Source organism: Mus musculus, chromosome 12 (genome assembly GCF_000001635.26).
Source record: "Mus musculus strain C57BL/6J chromosome 12, GRCm38.p6 C57BL/6J".
Classification (NCBI taxonomy): domain Eukaryota; kingdom Metazoa; phylum Chordata; class Mammalia; order Rodentia; family Muridae; genus Mus; species Mus musculus.
Window position 1 is genome coordinate 52,552,749 of NC_000078.6, and position 19,494 is coordinate 52,572,242.

Below are 19,494 nucleotides of genomic sequence, written 5' to 3' on the forward strand. Positions count from 1 at the left end.
AGAATGTTGTCTAATTTAGAGAAGGTTCCATGGCCTATTGAAAAAACAAACAAACAGTATACCAGCAAGATTTTGCTGAGAGGACCCTGATATAGCTGTCTCTTGTGAGGCTTAGCCAGTGCCTGGCAAACACAGAAGTGGATGCTCACAGTCAGCTATTGGATGGAACACAGGGCCCCCAGTGGAGGAGCTAGAGAAAGTACCCAAGGAGCTGAAGGGGTCTGCAGCCCTATAGAAGGAACAACAATATGAACTAACCAGTACCCCCCAGAGCTCGTGTCTCTAGCTGCATATGTATCAGAAGATGGCCTAGTCAGCCATCAGTGGAAAGAGAGGCCCCTTGGTCTTACAAACTTTTTATGCCTGAGTACATGGGAACACCAGGGCCAAGAAGTGGGAGTGGGTGGGTAAGGGGGCAGGGCAGGGGGAGGGTATAGGGGACTTTTGGGATAGCATTTGAAATGTAAATGAAGGAAATATCTAATAAAAAATAAATTTAAAAAGCAGTATATTCTGCATCTGCTAAATGGAATTTTGAATGTGTATATGGTTTTACTACTGAGTTTCTCTGACTTTTCATTTGAATGGCCTATTTAGGGATGAGATGGAGGTAATTGAAACTACCCATATTGTTGTATAAGGATCTGTCCTTTTGTGTCTATCATTAATGTTTCTTTGAATTATAAAATTGGGAACTCCATTTATTGCATATATACTTATATTTTCTTGATTAATTGTTCTCTTATCTCTTCTGAATAATTTCATCATAAAGTCTTCATTATCAGATACAGAATAAATAACCAGCTCCTTTTTAATTCTCATTTCTTTGGTAGTTTTCCATCCTTTGATTCTTGGGTGCCTTTCCTAGTGAATCATACTTCATAAAGACAGTGGTTAGATTTACTTTTTTGATCTCATCAGATTGTATCTGTGTCTTTATTGGTATTTGAGGCTATTTACATATAAGGCTACTATTGTGAGAGCTGTTTACTCATTTCTGTTACCTTGGAGGGTGGAATTACTTTTCTATATGGTTTGATTATTGATTGGTCAATGATTTCTCCCAATGAGAAGTAAAGGTTCTCTTGCTCAGTGTTGAATATGATGAATTCCTCTTGTGAAATTTATTTTTCTTACATGCTTATTATCAATACTTCCTTCTCCGTCTATAATATTTAAGTATCTTGTGCTGCTTGGCTTGGTGTTCTTGATATGCCTTACTTTATACTTTTTTTTTCAAGTGTCCTTATTTGTCAACTTTAAAAAATAGCTTGGCTGGATAAAGTCAACTTTGTTAGCTGTTTCTTTCGGGGCTAGAAATGAATTATTTCAGGATTTCTTGACTTTTAGGGCTGCTAATTTCTGATGTGTTTGACTCTGAATTGATGTTTTTGCTTTATTGTTTCTTTGCTTAGTATTTGTGATTGACTATTAGAGCAAGGTTCTCTGGTTGTTTAGGATTCCACATGCCTCTTCTTTTTGGATATCAATTTCTCCAGATTAGGAGAATCTGTTATAATTTCACTAAGTAGACTGTCTATGTCTATTAGTATTTAAGCTTTATGCTCCAGATGTCAAGCTTGCTCTGTTGATTATATTCTAAAATTCTTAGATGTTAGTCACATATTTTTTATTGATACTTTATCATAGAAAGTGCTGAATTCTGTCAGATTCTTTTTCTGTATCAATTAAGACACTAGGGTAGATTTTTCTCCCTGCAACCTGTCATTACATTAATTTATTTTTGTGGGTTGAATTTGTTATCCTTGGATAAATCCTGATTGGTTTTGGTGTATAATCATAATATCCTGAGTTCAAATCTTCTTCCTCACCCGTCTAAGTAGCTGATAGCACAGGCACTAGTGTCTTGATAAACCTTCCATCTCTTTACATTTGTGCCATTGATCCTGTGATAGTATCTTAGAGTCTGCTTTTTTTTTTTTTAAATCTGTTAAGAGAGAAAAGGAGACTTTAAGTTCGCTTTTTAGTTGTTGCTAGGGGGTTATAACTATCATCTTAACTTTCTTGGTGTTTTTAGAGACAGAGTCTCACCATGTAGTTCTGGCTGTCCAAAAACTCATTATGCAAGTCACCTGCCTCTGCCTCCCAAGTGCTGGATTAAAAGTATACACTACTACCACTATATCCAGCAGCATATTTTAAACTTTCTAATGGTCATGTTTTAATTCAGTTTAACTGTTTCAAAAGTAAATAAAATCCCTTTATTGTTTTTTTGCCACAAATTACATCTGTGCAAATTGTGTGTCTGTTAAATCTGATAAATTGGTGCATTTGTGGTATAATTAGCATAACAAAAAGAGAAATTATAAATCAGAGCTGAAATACTTATAACCTATTCTCTTAACTATATATTTTTGTTGTTGTTTTATGTTTTGTTATAATTTCAGTAGGTCCCCTTGACAGTTAATATTGTCAACTTGGTTTAATCTATACTTACATAGGATCTATACTTCTTACATTCATAGAGTTAAGAAGACCTACCCTAAATTGGATTGAAACCATTCCAGACTAGAGAGGATTCCAGACTGAGTAAAAAAGAAGATAAGCTTTGCATTAGGTTCCGTCCCTGCCCGCACCTCCCACTTCCTGACATTAGACGTAGTGTAGTTAGCTGCCTTCTGTCCCTGCTCATGTGACTTATCTTGATGGACCTTACCCTCAAGCAGTGAGCCACAAATAAAAATCATTTTTCCTTAAGTTGTTTCTAGTGGGTATTTTATCATAGCAATGATAAAAGAACTAGTATATTCCTTTCTCCAGTTATCACATCTAAAAATATTTCTAGGCATTCCCAAGTAGTCCCTGAAATGCAGTGTCTCCCCAGAAAAAAACACTACATGCTGTAAAGCACCTTGGATGACAGGACATTGCTAATACTGTTAACATTTACAGCTGAGTACAGGAGTGTGTTCTACTGTACTATAATGTATAAAGGAAGTACTTAGTGGTGGTAGTTACAGTTTTAAAGTGCTATGGGAAGTCTAAAGAAGTTGATTCCAAGTGGAAATAACAAGGAAAGTGTCAGTGGGGAAGTGGTATTTTCATTGGTGTAATGATCTAGAGAAATTGTGATATTCATTTGGTAAGACAATGAATATCACAATTCATGTTTATGTTTGTAATGCAAATAAAAGGAGTTGAAAAAAATTTACTGGTACTAGCTCTCAAAAAAGAATTAGCTATTAAATCCTTAGCACTGAATGGCAGTGTGTTCTTTAGAGATACTATCATTTATAGTATTAACATACTTGAATCTAAAAGGAAAGAGACTAGGCCTGGGTTTTTTCTTCTTCTTTTCTTACTTACCTGTTTCATATTTCTATCAGTAGGAGGTTAGTATAAGAGTTTTTGTTTGGGTTTTTTATAAGGCATTAGTTTAACTGCTATATGAGACTGGTTCAGTATCAGAAGGCACTTAGGCAAGAATTGCAGAGTAGAAAATGGTGGCAAACACTAACACTAAATCCACGTGTGGGGGAAACGTCATTAGGGAAATTAGTCCTCTTATGTTCAACTACCCTACCCAAGTGATTGATGCTAATCTCATCTGGTTGTGGATGAGTTTGGGGTGTGTGTGTGTGTGTGTGTGTGTGTGTGTGTGTGTTCCTGTTCATTCATATGTTCTACAGCTCACCTGTGTGTTGTGTTGGTTGTAGGGTCCCAAAGTTAATATCTAGTGTCCTCCTCAATCACTCTCTTCTAAGGAGGGTCTTTCACTGAACCTAGACCTTGCCAATTCTAACTAATCTAGCTCACCAGCATGCCCTAGAAATCCCAGTTCTACCTCTAGGATGGTAGCTTATGGGTGGCTGCCACACCCACATGCTTCTGGGGATTGGAACTCTGGTCCTCAGTATTGCATGGCAAGTACACTATCCACTGAGCTATCTCCCCAGCCCCTAATTGTAGAGTGTTAAGTATTTGCTTATAGTTCTTTTAGTTTTTAAGGACATGAGTTACATAGGAAGGGGCACACTGATTTTACAAGTATATTTGTATATGCATTTTTGACAAATGCATATACCTGTCACGATCTAAAACCATCTTCATCACCTTTTTTGACTTTTCCCGATTTTCTAGCCACCAGAAACAATTGCTTTTGACAAATGTTTACCTGTATTTTAGGTGAGAATTCCTTGCTTTAGGATGTCATATAAGTTAAATATATTCTTTTGTTAATGGTTTTCTTCATTTTTTTATTTTTACTTATTTTTGAGACAGGCTTTTGCTATTGAACCCAGATTGGCCTTAACCTCATGTTCTTTCTGCCTCAGTTTCCCAAGGGCTATGATTATAGACATGTACCACCACATCAGACATAATCTGGCTTCTTTCACATAACCTGAGTATATATGAGACAAATTCATGTTGGTTGCATCAATAGTAACTCGTTGTTTTTATAACTGTGACCTTGTCCTCATAATTTTTCTGACAGTAAAGTTTTGTTCATCTTATCTTCACAGATTTCTGAGAGTTGAAAATTTTTCCCAGTATAGTACTTTGTAAAGCATGAAATACTTTTAACCAGACATATAGAAAAATAGTATGTTGTTCTGTGCAAAGGCCCTGACACATACTACTCCAGGAATGATACTAGACATCAATTTTTAAATATTTCTATAACCTGTAGTCACATTTTGACTGGTTGCTAAAGATTTAAAGTAAGCATATTTTTTGGTACAGATATATATGTTTATAAAATATGTTTTAATTTCTTAGGATTATGTACTGAAGGACTATACCGTGTTAGTGGAAATAAAACTGATCAAGACAACATTCAAAAGCAGTTTGATCAAGGTAATATAATTGCAAAATAAAATTATTGTCTTATAGTTTTCTGTGTTAGAATTTTACAGTAGGAAAGTTGTTTTTATTTAAAACTTAACAGAAATGGATATGGAGAGGAAAGCATTTAAAAATGTGATTAGAAATATTAAATATATAATAATTGCCACAATAAGATATATAAAAAGACTGGGAAAGGTCTGTCTTAGCTCTAACAAGAAAATACTGAGCCTGCCGTGGTTGGTGCATAACTTTATTCCCAGCACTGAGGAGACAGAGGCAGGAGGATCTCTGTGAGTTGCATGACAACTAAGGCTGCATGGTGAAATATTGTATTTTAAAAAGGGAGGGAAAGGGGGAAAAATAAAATATTGATTCTTTTAGTCTTTTTAGGTAGGTTGATATTTTAGGCAATTATAAGAGAAAGTGGGAAATATCAAACTTAATACATTTAGAATAAATGATTTGAGACAATTGAAACAGTTGGATAAGAAAAGTATTATATTTTGATGTGGGAAGGCTAGAAGACAAGAAAGAACTTATTGAAAAGAGGATACTTGGAATTGAAACAGTCTGTTATAGGTAATAAATTTATAGGTCTTGTTTAGAAATATGAATCTTTTTCATTATGCTAAGACTACAGGGATTCAGGTAAAGCAAATATTTTGAGGTAAGCTATGATATAATATGGTCTAGCTATTATATAATATGGTCTGTGTACTGTTTCTTGCCCTACTTTATATTTTTAATCCAATAAGCTACCTTAAAACAGTAACAGAATCTTTAAAGATAGGGCCAGAATTAGAAAGGCAGTAAATTTACATATGTTGCATTTGTAACTATTGTATAAAAAAGCAATACTATATAAAAGTGCTTTTTTAATGTAACAGACAACTATTCGAGCAAATTCGTAAGTGAGTCCCTGACTAGTAAGGAACTCCATGTGTGATCAAAGATAAAACTAAAATATGAAAATTATTAGGGGTAAGTAAGTGAATATTTTTGTAGTCTTTGACTGGAATAGGCTTAAATTTGGTAAGGAACCTAGGAATCATAAATGAATATCAATTAAGGCTACTAAAAATGTAGAAATTCTCCATGAGCATATAAAAAACAAAATCTCCAAGAAAGTATGGACTTACATACAAATTAAACTATTAGTATATATTTGAAAATACATGCAGCCCCTAACATTGACAAATTTTTATTTTAAAATTGTATTTATTATCAGTGATTAAGAGTGTTGGTAATGTAGGCAAATACATTTTGTATACCTGTTGTGGGTACATTTTGAGAGGTAGTTTGTCAATGTTAAAATTCAAATTCCTTTGTTTAGGAAATTCTACCTCAAAGAATTTGCATTTTCATTCCAAAAGCTTTGCATGAGCTTGTTAAAGGCATTTGTTACACTATTTATAATTTTAAAGAGAGAAGGGGAACCACCCATGTGTCTATGAATGTTGAATATTGTGATGAGGTTAAAGTGGCAAAACATCGCTTATGGACTGGTATATACGTGTGTAAAAAAGTATGCTCTGTTGCCAAAAGTACTCTCTATTTTTAAGAAATATTAGACAAACTGGATTTTATAGTGTCCAGTTGATACAATTCCCCTTTGAGTGAAAAGGACAGAGTAATATTTGGGGCTCTTGAATTCAATTTAGTGGTTTTATTTCTTAATCTTGCCACTTACTGTCTGCCTCAGGCAGGTTCATCTTTCTAGATCTCATTTTTTTTCATCACAGAGTGGCAATGAAAGAATAAATACAAGGCTGATGAGATAATGCTTGACCAGTAAGATGTGTAAATCGGTCATGTTTTCTTTAAGTGATCATTAAAAAAGCAAAAAAAAAAAAAAAAAAAAACTCAAATGAAGTATCCTTAAAATTCCAAGTAATGATTGTCTATAAGTCATGGGGATAATTTTTTTTCTGATCTATATTTTTACACTTAAATTACTTGTTAATGTCAAATAAACCTTATGGTACACTTTTAGCATGTTCCTTTCTTGTTCTTTAAATCAGCCCTTTATTGATAAGATAATTATTTAACCTATTTATTTAAAACATTACAAAGTAGAGTTTAAAGGTCCAAATTAGAATTGAGATACATAATCTTACTATTTGTCTATTTTTTATGGTCTCTTAATAAGTCTGTATATAAACAAATTAGGAAAGAGTATTATTAAAATTCTTTAATACACTCTATGCTGGTGTGTTAAGATACAGAGTTTGTTGATAAAATGCTTTCTGCATGGGGTTGTCTCTTCCTGATCTGTGTGTTTCCTGGCCTGAAGGGAAAGGTAACTAATGAGAAATGTCTTTTGGCAGAAAAGTATCCTTTCAGTTTGCCATTAACCAGTAATAAGTTAAAATTTCATTCTCTCAACTAAGTTTTGAGTTTTGTCTTTTAGATCATAATATCAATCTAGCATCAATGGAAGTGACAGTCAATGCTGTAGCTGGAGCTCTCAAAGCTTTCTTTGCTGACCTGCCGGATCCTTTGATTCCATATTCACTCCACCCAGAGCTATTGGAAGCAGCAAGTAAGCACAAACTTTTTTTGCCAGGAGGGAGGGTGCAGGGGTAAAGAAGAGTGATGATGGTGTTTTTGAATATTGTTTTCCAGAATCATCTATGCACTAGAATTTATAGTTAAAAATTCACTTTATTAGAAACTATGTCTTAAAGGTATCCATCAAATTTAAATAGAATCAGGGTCCCCATAAATGACCTTAGGGCTTTTGTTTTTAGCTACTCTCACAGATAATGAGGGGCAGGGGGAGTGTTCACTGAGACCAGAATAGGATGTTGGGTGTCCTGTCTTATTATTGTTCACCTTGTTCCAAGACAGGTCTGGTTTCCCTCTCCCTCTCTTCCTCTCTCCCTCCCACTCTTCCACTCCCACCGTGGAGATAGCCAGTAAAACGCTAGGATCCTACCGTCTCTACCTCTGACTCTCACAATCCTAGGATTACAAGAAGCTATCCAGGATCCAGCTCTTTACATGGGTAGTGGAATCTGAACTTAGTAGTCTTCATATTTGCTTGCTAGATAATTTAAATGTGCCTAAAAGATCAGCAATTTTTAAATTACTGAGTAATTTAGGGTGGGTAAGTATGGCAGAAAGATGCAGTACTTGATTCAAAGTGTATTCCTAGTTTGAAATCAGTCACTCAATATTTCTAGCATGCACATATTATTTATCTGGAAAATGGAATCTTAAGTCCATTTGGGCATCAAGAAACCTAGTACTTAATTTGCATTGGTGGCTAAAATTAATGTAATTTCTAGGTTTTCCTTTTAATATGTCTTCAAATTCTTTTAAATGAGATTACTTTTATTTTAAAAGTTCTCAGTTGTTTGTTTGTTTTTTAATTAAAATACAGTTCTGAGCCAGCAAGGTATCTCGTAGGTAAAGGTGCTTGCCACCAAGCCTGACATTCTTGAGTTAAAGCCCCAAACGTACACGGTGAAAGGAGAGAAACAACTTCAACAGGTCATCCTGTGACCTCTATTGGGGCACATGCCTTTCCCCTCTCCCACCTCTACACACATAAACTAGTGAAGTATAGAAAGGAAAAATAAATTTTAAAAGGGGCTAGAGAGATGGCTCAGCAGTTAAGAACACTTCCTTCTCTAGTGTAAGACCTGAGTTTGGTTTCCCTCTCCTGTGCCAGGTACCAGCTCACGACCAGCTCGTTCCTTCTTTACTTCTAGGGGACCCACACTTGTGTAACATCCCCCACCCTACAAAGACATACACAAAAACTATAGAAAATAAAAATCTTAAAAATAAAATCTTTTTAAAAAGTAACAATTTAAGACTTGTGATATAGTGTCACAATATACATATACAAATGTTACTTCTTGTTCATAAACACTAGCCTTGGAAAGGCCTAGCTTAGAAGTAAAATGTGACAAATGAGAATTTTTACTACTTGATAATTCTCCCATGATGTGAAGGCAAGGGAGAGAACAAAAAATAAATCTCTTATCTCTTATTCTTTGCAGTACTGTATTATAGTCCTCTCTTATAATTGCATAAACTTGGAAAAATAACTATATTAAATGTGTATGCTACTTGTAAAGGAAACCTTTGGTAGAGATTACAAGTAAGTAAACTGGATAACTGTGGCTTCAGGGCTATATTGTACCTATCACTGGTTTTGGAAATCTTTTAACTTTTATTAGAAGAAAAACTTTTTTTTGTTACTCTCTTCAGACACACCAGAACAGGGCATCGGATTCCATTACAAATGGTTATGAGCCACCATGTGGTTGCTGGGAATTAAACTCAGGACCTCTGGAAGAGCAGCCAGTGCACTTAACCGCTGAGCCATCTCTCCAGCCCCCTAGAAGAAAAATTTAATGACACGTTAAAATAAAAAATAAAATAAAATTCACGTTTCAGAATTTCTTGGAAGATACCGACTATTCATTTATTCCATGTTGTCTGTAACTGACTGCTTTTGTTGTTCAACTGTAGGACTGAGTAGTTGTGCCCATAAAGCTTGAAACTCTTAGCATCTGTAGCAGGAATATTAGAGAGACTCGCATCCTTATAAGTAATTAGGTAATTTTAAATAAATGTCTAGTTGTGTGTGTGTGTGTGTGTGTGTGTGTGTGTGTGTATACATACACACACACACACACACACACACACATATATATATATTTCAGTCTTAATTTTTATAGTATATATTAACTGGATATTTGCATCAGATATTTGTAAGTTTATAATTTTACCCAAAAATTTCTCTTACAGAAATCCCAGATAAAACAGAGCGCTTTCATGCCTTGAAAGAAATTGTTAAGAAATTTCATCCTGTAAACTATGATGTATTCAGATATGTGATAACACATCTAAACAGGTACTTGCAAATAAAATGCACTTTGTGTTTCAGACCTGTAACCTTTATAAGGGAATACAGACTAAGCACAAGGTTCTGTTTGGGCTCTCTGTAATGGCTGTCTACATGATCTAATTCATATCTATATGGTTAATATTTTGCAAATATGATCAGTGTTTGTTTCTGTGTTTGCTTAGTTATTATACTGGAATTAAACCCAGGACTTATGCTAGGTCAGCACTCTACCACCGTCCTATATATTCACCCCAACGCATACATTTTTTTTTTTCACATTTTTTCTTTAGTAGTTCTCTTGTGTAGAGTCCTAGAATCTTACTGAAAAATGACAATAGCCAAATAAACTAAATCAACGTATTTGGAGTTAGAGGAATTGGGGATTAAAGAGTGAAATCATAAGTAGAATATAACTCTTACATGGTTCACTTCACCTTGTCTACCATACTGTGTTGTGTATTTTGTGTATTTCATATGGGGAAATTTTATCACAAACTGTCCTGTTACCCAAAACAGGATACTAATTCCTGTATACATAACTATAAATGAATTACAGTTGGAATTCCTATTAAGTGAGAAGCACTGTAGTATTGATTAGTAAGACTAGCTCAGACAATGTCGTCAAATATCAGTTTGCAATGTTGTTATAATCATAACCTTAGACAAATTATCCATTGTTCAGTTATAAAAATAAGAAAAATAGTACTTCATGAAGTTGTTCTGAAGACTGGGTAGGTGTTTTTGATTTTGTTTTGGGTAGAGTTTTTAATTATTATTTGTTTATATTTTTATTTGCACAAATATAAGTAAAAATAAACTTTTACAAAAAATTTATTCAAAAAATATCTATAGTGTCAACTTAAAAAGAATTCTGCAGAGTTATATGGCTCAGTGATGGAGCATTTGCCTAAATTCTGGTAAGCCCTGAGTATGATCCCTACCACAAGAAAATAGATTATGCGGGGCAGTGGTGGTGCATACCTTTAATCCCAGCACTTGGGAGGCAGAAGCAGGTGGATCTCTGAGTTCGAGGCCAGCCTGGTATGCAAAGTGAGCTCCAGGACAGCCAGAGCTACACAGAGAAACCCTGTCTCAGAGGAAAAAAAAAAAAAAAGATTGTAATAATAAGACCCAAATGAAGTACATTTTAATCTGTTCATTTAAAGATTATTGCTATCAGTGTGATATGTAAAATTATACTATCTTTTTCCAAGTCCCCTTTTAAAAAAATATCAGTTTAATAATAATAATATAGAAATGGTTGGTATTTTGTTAACAAGGTATATGGAAGATTTAGACCTTAATATAAAGACCAGTGATACTTTGTGAACATATCAGGCCGAATTAAAAATTGGACTTGATTTAAAGGATTATGAAGAGATGACAGGGCAGAGTATATTCAAAAAGTCAAAATACTGGCCCACCTTCAAAGTTATCTTAAGTTCTGTATTCTGGAATTATCTTTGGCTATGTACAAAAATAAACAGCACAACCAAAAGCATATTTGATGCATGAAGAACAAAGAGGAGGCTTATTTGGACTGACCAAAATAAGAATGGGAAAAGTAAAAAGATGGAGGAACAATGTCAGGTTATACCAGACAGTACCGTTCACATCATGACTCGTTGACTAGCTTTAGTCTGTATAATCATAAAAAAGTTTGTGTCAGAATATATAAATCTTTTTTTTACTATACATACTATATTTTTTTTTTTTTTGCTAGGAGACCACATTCTTTAATGAAAAGCATTATATTATTTGCATCCCTCATTGGAAAATAGAGCATAAGCTATTTAGACTTCAGTTTTAAAAGAAACACTCTACTGTACTCTCCTAGTTTTCTTTTGAATTATTGTGATAAATACCATAGCCAAAAGCAACTTAGAGAAAGAAAGAGGTTTTTGGCTTATGTTTCCCATATCATTGAAGGTAAATGCAAGTCAGGAGCTGAAGCAGAACCTGTAGAGGAATGCTGTCACTGGCTTGCTCTCTAACGCCTCCTGCTCAGCTAACTTTTTTTATACAGCCTAGCACTCTTTGCCTAGCACATTCACAGTGGGCTAGGCCCTACTACATGAATCTTTGGGCAAGAAAGTAGCCCACAGGCATACCCACAGGCAGATCTGTTTGAGAAAGTATCCGGAAGGCACTTTGACAGCTGAAACTAGCTAGCTAGGAGCTAGGCTGTAACTTGGTAAAGCCTTTTTTTTTTTTTTTTAATGCTGCATATTCTCACAAGTACTGAGGACATAACAGTGAACAAAACAGTGAAACCTTCATGGGCTAGAGTTCTAGGAGAAAGAGAAATACATGTTTTGACAGATTGACAAGATTGTAGTTATAATGTGGAATGATTTTTTGATTATATTCTTCCACTTTTCATATCTAGTGAGTATCAAGTCCATTTTTTCCTAATTATTTTTCCATTTTCTTTCCCTTGCCACAACTTTATTTACTATTTCTCATTCAGGAATTACTAGTGTTCATAGTTGTTCTTTGCCAACTTTTATTTTTACCCTCCCTTGATTCTGATGCCAAGATGATGGAGTGAGATAGTTATGGATCACAGTGTGGGTGATGGGATCTGAACTTGGGTTCTTTACAAGAGCAACACGTATCCTTAACTGCTGAGCCTTCTCTCTAGCCTCAAAGGTTTTTCACTGTTGAAAGTAGTCCTTTACCTCTGCAGGATAGACTCTAAAATGATTAACCTTAGTTGTACTAAGTGGTTACACTTCCCCTCCCTTTTCTCATAAACAGCAGTTAATTAACTATTAATAGTAGCAAGTATCCAGGAATGTCCATTTGCGGCACATCTTAACATGCTGCCAGTGGTTTGAGAGTATGGTACCCAACAGTGGCCATCTGAGAATTTGAGAAACCTGTTATTCAGCCTCACCACAGACATTATAAATCACAAAGATCAGATACTCACCAGCAGTTTATAAATCACAAACGTAATAAATCACAAACATCAAATAGTCACCAGCAGTTTAGTCACCAGGGCTTTAATAAGCCCGCCAGAAGAGTCTAATGAATGCTGTAGCCACTGTTATAACTCACTTTCCCTTCCTTACTACCTACCATTCTTCCCACATCCACATTCTTCCTTTGACTTAAACTTTTCCTTGTCTATGAAGCTTTCCCTGGTTAACCACATTTCTGATATAGTATCTTCAGTTAGACTTCATACTGTATCCTTAACTTTGTAGGTAATCCCAGAGCCTAGCTAGCACTTGACTGCTACATAGAAATACCACATAGAAATCCTCCATGACATAATGAGTTTGAAGCCAGCCCCTGTTTAAAAACAAGCAAATATAGAAGTAAATATTTGTAAGTCAGTGCAGCAGTTGGAGATGAGAAACCGGATCGATGGATTCGTGATCCAAACTCTGTCCTCAGTCCCGGAACTTTAACACTCAGATCAGGGTCTTACTCTGTGGACTTCATTCCCCAGTCAGATCCTTGGCCAGCATGACAAGCCTGAAGTAGCTCATGTGGCTTACATGACAGGGAGTCAGCCTATCTCAGGTGCACAGCCGGGAGTCCCTGTCTCCCTGTACATACTAATTGCCTACTACTTATTAAGAAATGGTTGACTTTTATTCTGACTGCTTCAGTTGAGTTTCTTTTAGAACATAATGTATGGCTACACATTTTACTTTAGATAAGTGATTCCTGTGTCTGGGAGTTTCCTATGGCTTGTGGATTGATTGTTTGTTTTAAGTCTTAAAGATTTTCCTGCTATGCTATCTGGACATTTTTTTCTGCCTTTCCTTTTGTAGCTCAGGCTGGCCTAGAATCTACTATCCTACTGCTTCAGCCTCCTGATAACTTGGATTACAGATGTATACTACTATGCCAGTTTGAACTGTTTCTTTCCCATCTCTCTTAATGTAATAATTCATAGTTTACGTCTTAAGGTTAGCTTCTCATATATCTTGCTTACTTGAGACAGTGATAGTGCTTGCTCATGTATTTAAAGGACTGGATAAAAATCATTTAATACTCTATGACCATTTGTAAATTGATGTTAATCATGAGAAATTTTAAAGTAGAATGTATTGAGTGTTCTCTTATAGATAAAAATTTAATTTTAATAGTGAACAAAATGCTTACGATTTTAGAAGAGTGTTCATAGTCTACTTGGAGCTAACTTTCTTGAAAGTTAAAAATATTCTTGGCTGGATAGATTATCCTAGGTTTTCCAAAGTTGGTTTAAAAGAGATGGCATACCCTGATTTATTTCTTAATTTCCCACAGTAGGTTAGAAACTTATATGCACATAATGTTTGTCACTTGGCCTTCTTAACCTAGAGGAAAAGGTTTGTTTGTTTTGTTTTGTTTTTCCTTCAAATTGAAAAGACCTCTATTTGTAAAGCTTTAACACTTGGCATGCAAGTAAATGTTACTTGAAATATGTATTGATTGCTCTCTTGTTTTAGAATATAGTTGAATATAGAATGCTAAGAAAAAAATTAAATTGGAAGATAAAATTAGCATGAATGGAAAACTAGCTTTGAGAATCTGTAATTGCAATGATTTCTGATTTCTTTTTTTTTTTTTCTCCCGTTTTATAATTTCAGGGTTAGTCAGCAAAATAAAATCAACCTAATGACAGCAGACAACTTATCCATCTGTTTTTGGCCAACTTTGATGAGACCTGATTTTGAAAATCGAGAGTTTCTGTCTACCACTAAAATCCATCAATCTGTCGTTGAAACATTTATTCAACAGTGCCAGTTTTTCTTTTACAATGGAGAAATTGTAGAAACTGCGAACACTGTGGCTCCTCCACCTACTTCAAATCCAGGACAATTGGTAGAATCAATGGTACCACTTCAGTTGCCACCACCATTGCAACCTCAGCTAATTCAACCACAATTGCAGACAGATCCTCTTGGTATTATATAAATAGAATGTGATTGCAGATGGCCTGAAATTGGACAAAAACAAATCTAGACATGCATGTTTCAGGGGTTAGTAGTATATTTCATGTTTCATACAGATAATCCACATCAAAATAATGAGACATTTTCTCTTTGAACTATATGGTATTCCCTATTCAGTTACATTATGAATCTAAAAACATGTGGTAAGCATGACTGGAGAGGTTTAATTTTTATAAACAAAAAAAAATAGTTATAAAAATGCAAAGCTGCTGCTGCATGCAACCTTATTGCAATCAGTATATCATTCCCGTGGCAATTTCTGTCACAGTATATTGTGAATACAGTTTTTCTATAGAAATTAAATGATTTAAAAACTCATATATGAAATGTTTAATGCTTTCAGCCTGCTTTATGGCTGGTTTTGTTATTTGATTGCTAATTTGGGGACCTAATTCCAGCAGTCTGTATAGATAACTAAAGCCCAGTTAAGTATTTTTTAATTTCCAGTTACTATGCCATGCTTGGGATGTTTGAAAGAAAGAAAGGAAAATACATGTAACATATTTCACATTTCTGCACCTTCATCTTCTAAGTAAATTTGTGGATGATTTGATGAGGAGAGAGTGAACCTGTTTCTTTTACTCACGTACCAAGGACACACTTGTGGTTAAAGTGAGTTGATAATGTGATGTAAAGAATAGTTGTCACCAACTCATTTCTTTATTATCTATAATGAAAGATACATTTTGTATACACAGTTAATTCTGTAAACAGATGCATGTTCAAAAGATCTATGATGGTCTTGTAATCTTAATCTAATATATTTTAGATATTTTAATTTTTCCCTCTTGGGGAATACACTTAGTATAGTGTAGAAAAATACTTCATGACATTTTCATATAAGGTTATATAACTTTTCATACATAAACATGAAGTTTGTTGTAGAAAGTTCTTTAAACCAAACATTTAATCTAGGATTTCAATTTAATCTGTTCCTTGAATCTATTTTTATGTGGCCCTTGAGAATATATCCCAAAAAATTCCATTGCTAATACAGCAATAAAAATACTTTGGGTACTGACAGACTCCTTGGAGTATGTATATATAAAATAACAAACTTGTATTCATATTCTTTCAGTGATGTGTTGTTCTACAATCCAGAATGGCTTTTGCACCATTTTTTAAACCAGTTTTCCCCCCTTTGCCGTTGGTACCAGAGTTGCTATAAATGACTGCTGCTTTAAGGGTTAAATATTTTGTTAGTGAAGATACAACCAGAACACTAAATTATGATAAAACTTTCTGACTGAGTGATAGGTAAATTTAGTTGGGCTATATTCAAAATTATTTTATTATCAAACCCATACCATTTGTTTTACTGGAAAAGGAAAAGTGGTTTGCTTTTTACTGCTGGATCATATTTTGTGTAGTAAAGAAATTCTTTGGTCAATGTTGTAATCTTTATATTTCAATTTTAAGGTTTCCTTATCTGTATTATAGTAAATTCATGATTTTGAGATTCAAGGCTCCTAAGAGTTTGATTTGCTCCATTTTGTCTTAAAATATTCTTTCTCAATTGTTATATCTTAGGTATTGTACTTCCAATTTCAACAAAGATGTCAACATGAACCAGGCTACTGTTTAAGTACATGTATATTATAAATTATCTTGTGTTATTATCTTTTCTAAGAGAACAAAGTCCCTATTATTCCTATTGCAAAGCACACAGGAATTTAAGAAAGTACAGTAATTTTTAAAAAAAAAAATATCCGGTAAATGTAGTATTCTTACTTGTTCTATATTACTTATACCTATTGTCTATATAGCTTTAATTTATAGCTGTCAGTTTAACATTGGCATGTCTGGCAAAGAAAATTAAACTTTAAGAGTTTTATAAACTGTTTCTAGGTTGCTAAAGAATTTATTTTTCTACGATAAATGGTATAGACAAAGCATCAACTATGTACAGGATAAAAGCCTGACTATTTCTATTGAAAGTAGGCTTACAAGAGAATTTTCAGAACTGTTCATATCTTTGGTTCATTCTGTCCTAACTTTACAATTGTAATATGTGAGTCCCAGTTTATTTAAGCTATTATCTTTTATAATGTGTTAATTTAACATTCATTTACATTTAAAACTATTTTTGTTATTAAAATTAGCATTTATAAGTTTCCACATTAACCACCTTACACCTCTTCCAAAACTGATATTACTTTTCTATGCATTCTATCATTGATTTGACACACTACATAGTGAATCACTTAAATATTCTACATCTGGTTCATTTTACTACTAGGTTACAGATATTGAAAATTAAAGTATGGTTTAAAGCTCAGTCTGTTACACTGACTTGTGTTTGTTTTTGGCCAAGGGTATAGGTATGTTTTTAAACATTAGAACAGTAAATCTAAGAAGTGAATAACATAATTAAATCATTTGTTGCTTGTAAGTTATTGCACTGTTTAGGGACACACACGTACACACATGTGTATATAGATTTAATGGGTTTAAAGAATAGTAGATAGTCTTAAAATAATGGGTCAACATTTGACATTCACAATATTTAAAAAGTCCATCTATACACATTGCCGTTGTTTCACTTACAATTCAGTGCTTTTTATTCCAAAATCAGTCTCGACAGTGTTTAGATAATATAAAGAAGAATAGAGGGGTCTCTGTTTCAGGCTTTTAGTAGATATTTTTAGGAGTCAAATTCTATTTGTTATGTACTTGCCAAGGAATACATATATCTTAACAAAATTCCAGGTGCAATTTATGTGTTTAAAGTGATATTTTTAGTAGTACTTCCCTCCCCTCCCCGGCCCCTGCCCCTTAACACAGGGTAAATACTGTAGGTAACAGCAATCTAACTTACCCCAAAAAAGCAGACCTTTTTTTTTTTCTATACTGTATGTAAATATTAAAGACATTATGGTCGGCTGGTTGGTTGGTTGGTTGGTTGGTTGATTTGGTTTAGTTGGGTATTTTTTGTTTTCGTTTGTTTTTTGTTTTTGTGGTACTGAAATCTACTTTCTAATATCTCTTAGATATAAACAAAGGGGACATTTGAAATGAAGTCTTAGGCTTTAACTTCCGTGATTATTTTTAGTTTATTATAGAGTAATAATTGGGATGCTATTTGTCAGTGACTTTAAAATGTCAAAAGTGGTTTGTTTCTTTTTATAGTTAATATAATTTTATGCTTTATCCAGACGCTGCTGCCATTATCAGTAAAGCTGCTGAATGCTGAATGCTTTGCATAACACATTAAGAAGCAGTGCGATTTTAAATTAAAGTTGCCTATATTTACCATGTTGTTGGTAAAAATTAGCTAATCTTAGGTAAAGTAGGAACATTTAAATTTTTATATTAATATAATTAAGATTGTACTGGATGACTTTGTTATTGAACTTTCCTTATACAATGAAAGGAAATGAAAAACTCATTGTGAATATAAGCTTTTAAAACTAGGGCCTGAGGGTGTGTAGCTCAGTTGGTAGAGTGTTTGCGTAGGTTCCACAAAGCCTTGGAGTCAGCCCTCACCCAGCACTACATAAACCAAGCCTGTTGGCACCTATCTATAATCCTAGCATATAGGAGATAGAGGCAGAAAAATCAAAAGTTCAGAATCGTCCTTGACTACATAGTTTGAGCATAGCCTGCAACACATTAGAACCTACCTTTTAAAAAGGTTTAAAAATAGGAAAACAAAATAAAATGTACAAATTAAACAATTGTATGTGAATTTGGATTTTGAGAGAAATTCTTTCAAACCACTAGAAATGTTTTTAAAATATTAGAGCAGAGCTATCAATGTTGGAAAATAATGTTTCTGCTTTTTCTTCATGGCTTGAAAATAAGATAAGCCCAACTTTATGACTATCTGCTGTCATCTATGGATCTGGTGAGTTCTCTTTGAGTTAAATACCTATGCATATCTTGGATTTGAATTCTTAGGCTTTTCCAGTTACCAAAAACCCGTAAGTAATATTTAATTAAGGAGGATACCATTCTTCAAAGTACACCAAACCATTTTTTATTATAGGATCTGTTTGGTTTTAACATATATTCTTAAATTCAGTGATTTGCTGTGATACAGGTACCCTAGTTTTTATAAAACAGTTAAAATATAATTTTAATGAACTTGGAGAAATATTAGTTGACTCATCATCATCCTATATATGAGAGGATATCATAGACACAATTATTCCTTTTCCTGGAGGATGGAGAAAAGGGGAATCACAGGATTTCATATTCTCATCTTAGTTGAATGGTGAGAAATTAGTTTTTATGAAAATTTTAGAAGTAGCCAAATTGATTTTGGAAAACCAGTGAATGACAGAGGAAGTTAACATTTTTTATATTTAGTATTACAGTGTTGACATTTCTTGCTTACCAGTTGTTAGAACTGTTAAAATTTGCAAATATATATTTGTGTGTTTATATATACATGCCTAATATACATCTGTAAGTAGCTGTCAAAGAATTTGTGGTTGAAAAACCAAACTTGTTAATCACCATAGTGCAGATTTTATTTTTGGTTTCTTGAATTGGTAAAGTCACCATGAGTAATTTAGTAATGGACTCTCCTAACATAACATGTTTTCAAATTTATATTGTTTTTTTCTTCAACATAAGCAATACAGATTTACCAACTGATCCAAGTCTTTTTAATTATCTATATTTCCTCACTAGATCATGTGTGTGTGTGTGTGTGTGTGTGTGTGTACGTACTTGAATTGTGAATGCTTTGGTCACTATTGTCTAAATCTAAAATATTTTGTCAGTTTTATGTTTGAAGCTCTTCCTCCTGATTTTTGTTCTTTCATTTTGTCCAGATAAATTTAGGTGTTCAAGAAATGATAACTAGGATCAGAAACAATATGTATTACTATCATTTTTTATATAGGAGTCCAAATTAAG

The 19,494-nt window shown here is 33.8% G+C and overlaps 1 protein-coding gene across 5 annotated transcripts in view; it reads left to right on the top strand.

Moving 5' to 3' along the window:
- Arhgap5 (Rho GTPase activating protein 5) overlaps window positions 1–19,230 on the top strand; it is a 68,216-nt gene extending 48,986 nt beyond the window's left edge. For 4 of the 5 annotated variants that reach the window (XM_011243990.2, XM_006515438.4, XM_011243989.2 and 1 more), the window contains exons 4-7: window positions 4,741–4,818; window positions 7,220–7,351; window positions 9,574–9,679; window positions 14,263–19,230. In XM_011243990.2, the coding sequence (XP_011242292.1) occupies window positions 4,741–4,818; window positions 7,220–7,351; window positions 9,574–9,679; window positions 14,263–14,590 (644 nt within the window). In that variant the 3' untranslated portion in view covers window positions 14,591–19,230. The remainder of the gene's footprint in view (window positions 1–4,740; window positions 4,819–7,219; window positions 7,352–9,573; window positions 9,680–14,262) is intronic. The other variant, NM_009706.2, reaches the window with a different exon arrangement.
- The last annotated feature ends 264 nt before the right edge of the window (window positions 19,231–19,494 follow it).